This window comes from Arachis ipaensis, chromosome B07 (genome assembly GCF_000816755.2).
Source record: "Arachis ipaensis cultivar K30076 chromosome B07, Araip1.1, whole genome shotgun sequence".
NCBI classification, from domain to species: Eukaryota; Viridiplantae; Streptophyta; class Magnoliopsida; order Fabales; family Fabaceae; genus Arachis; species Arachis ipaensis.
In genome coordinates, this window is record NC_029791.2 from 7775522 (window position 1) to 7776247 (window position 726).

General features: G+C 28.8%; 1 protein-coding gene across 1 annotated transcript in view; it reads left to right on the forward strand.

The window, feature by feature from the left end:
- Positions 1-438, forward strand: part of LOC107608522 (glycine-rich protein DOT1-like) — an 846-nt gene extending 408 nt beyond the window's left edge. Inside the window, exon 2 of the mRNA XM_016310288.2 lies at positions 117-438. Coding sequence (XP_016165774.1) covers positions 117-259 — 143 coding nt within the window. The 3' untranslated portion in view covers positions 260-438. The remainder of the gene's footprint in view (positions 1-116) is intronic.

Below are 726 nucleotides of genomic sequence, written 5' to 3' on the forward strand. Positions count from 1 at the left end.
ATTCCTAGTATTATTGTTTTTATAATTTAAATGTTAGGATCGAATTAAAAAAAAATTAAAATCCTAGGAATAAAACAATTTACATTACCCTAAATGTTGCTATTAATTTTATTCAGTATACCCTGATCGCCGGGGAGGAAGTGGTCATGGTGGAGGCTGGAAAGGAGGTGGTCGTGGACGCGGTGGAGGCGGGAAAGGAGGTGGTCGTGGTGGAGGCAGGGGAGGAGGTGGAGGACATGCCGGAGGACAAGATCGCTGATAAGACATTGCGGCGGTTATCTGTTACTATTGATGTAAAAATGTTAAAAAAGAAATAAAAACCTAGATGCACCATGTACTAACTGTAGCATCTAGGAACTAAGAAATAAAGTATAATCACCATGCTCTTGTACTATATATCGTTAATTATATATGTTATATCTTTAATATTACCATACATATTCATAGTTTGAAATTACCTTAAATTTTTGTTTATTAATTTTAGAATAAATACTTAAATTATTGATTCCTAACAAAATTTTAGATAAGATACTTTAATTTTGAACAAAAAAACTATTTTCAAATTATTCTCAAAAATTATTTTTGTTAGATAGATTATTCCTTACTTTATTTTAAAGGAGATTAATTTGTCTTAAAATATATTTTTTTAAAATTTAATTATCTTATAGTAAAATTTTTTAGGAATATTTTTGTCGAATATAAATACAGAGAAATTGATTCAAAGTA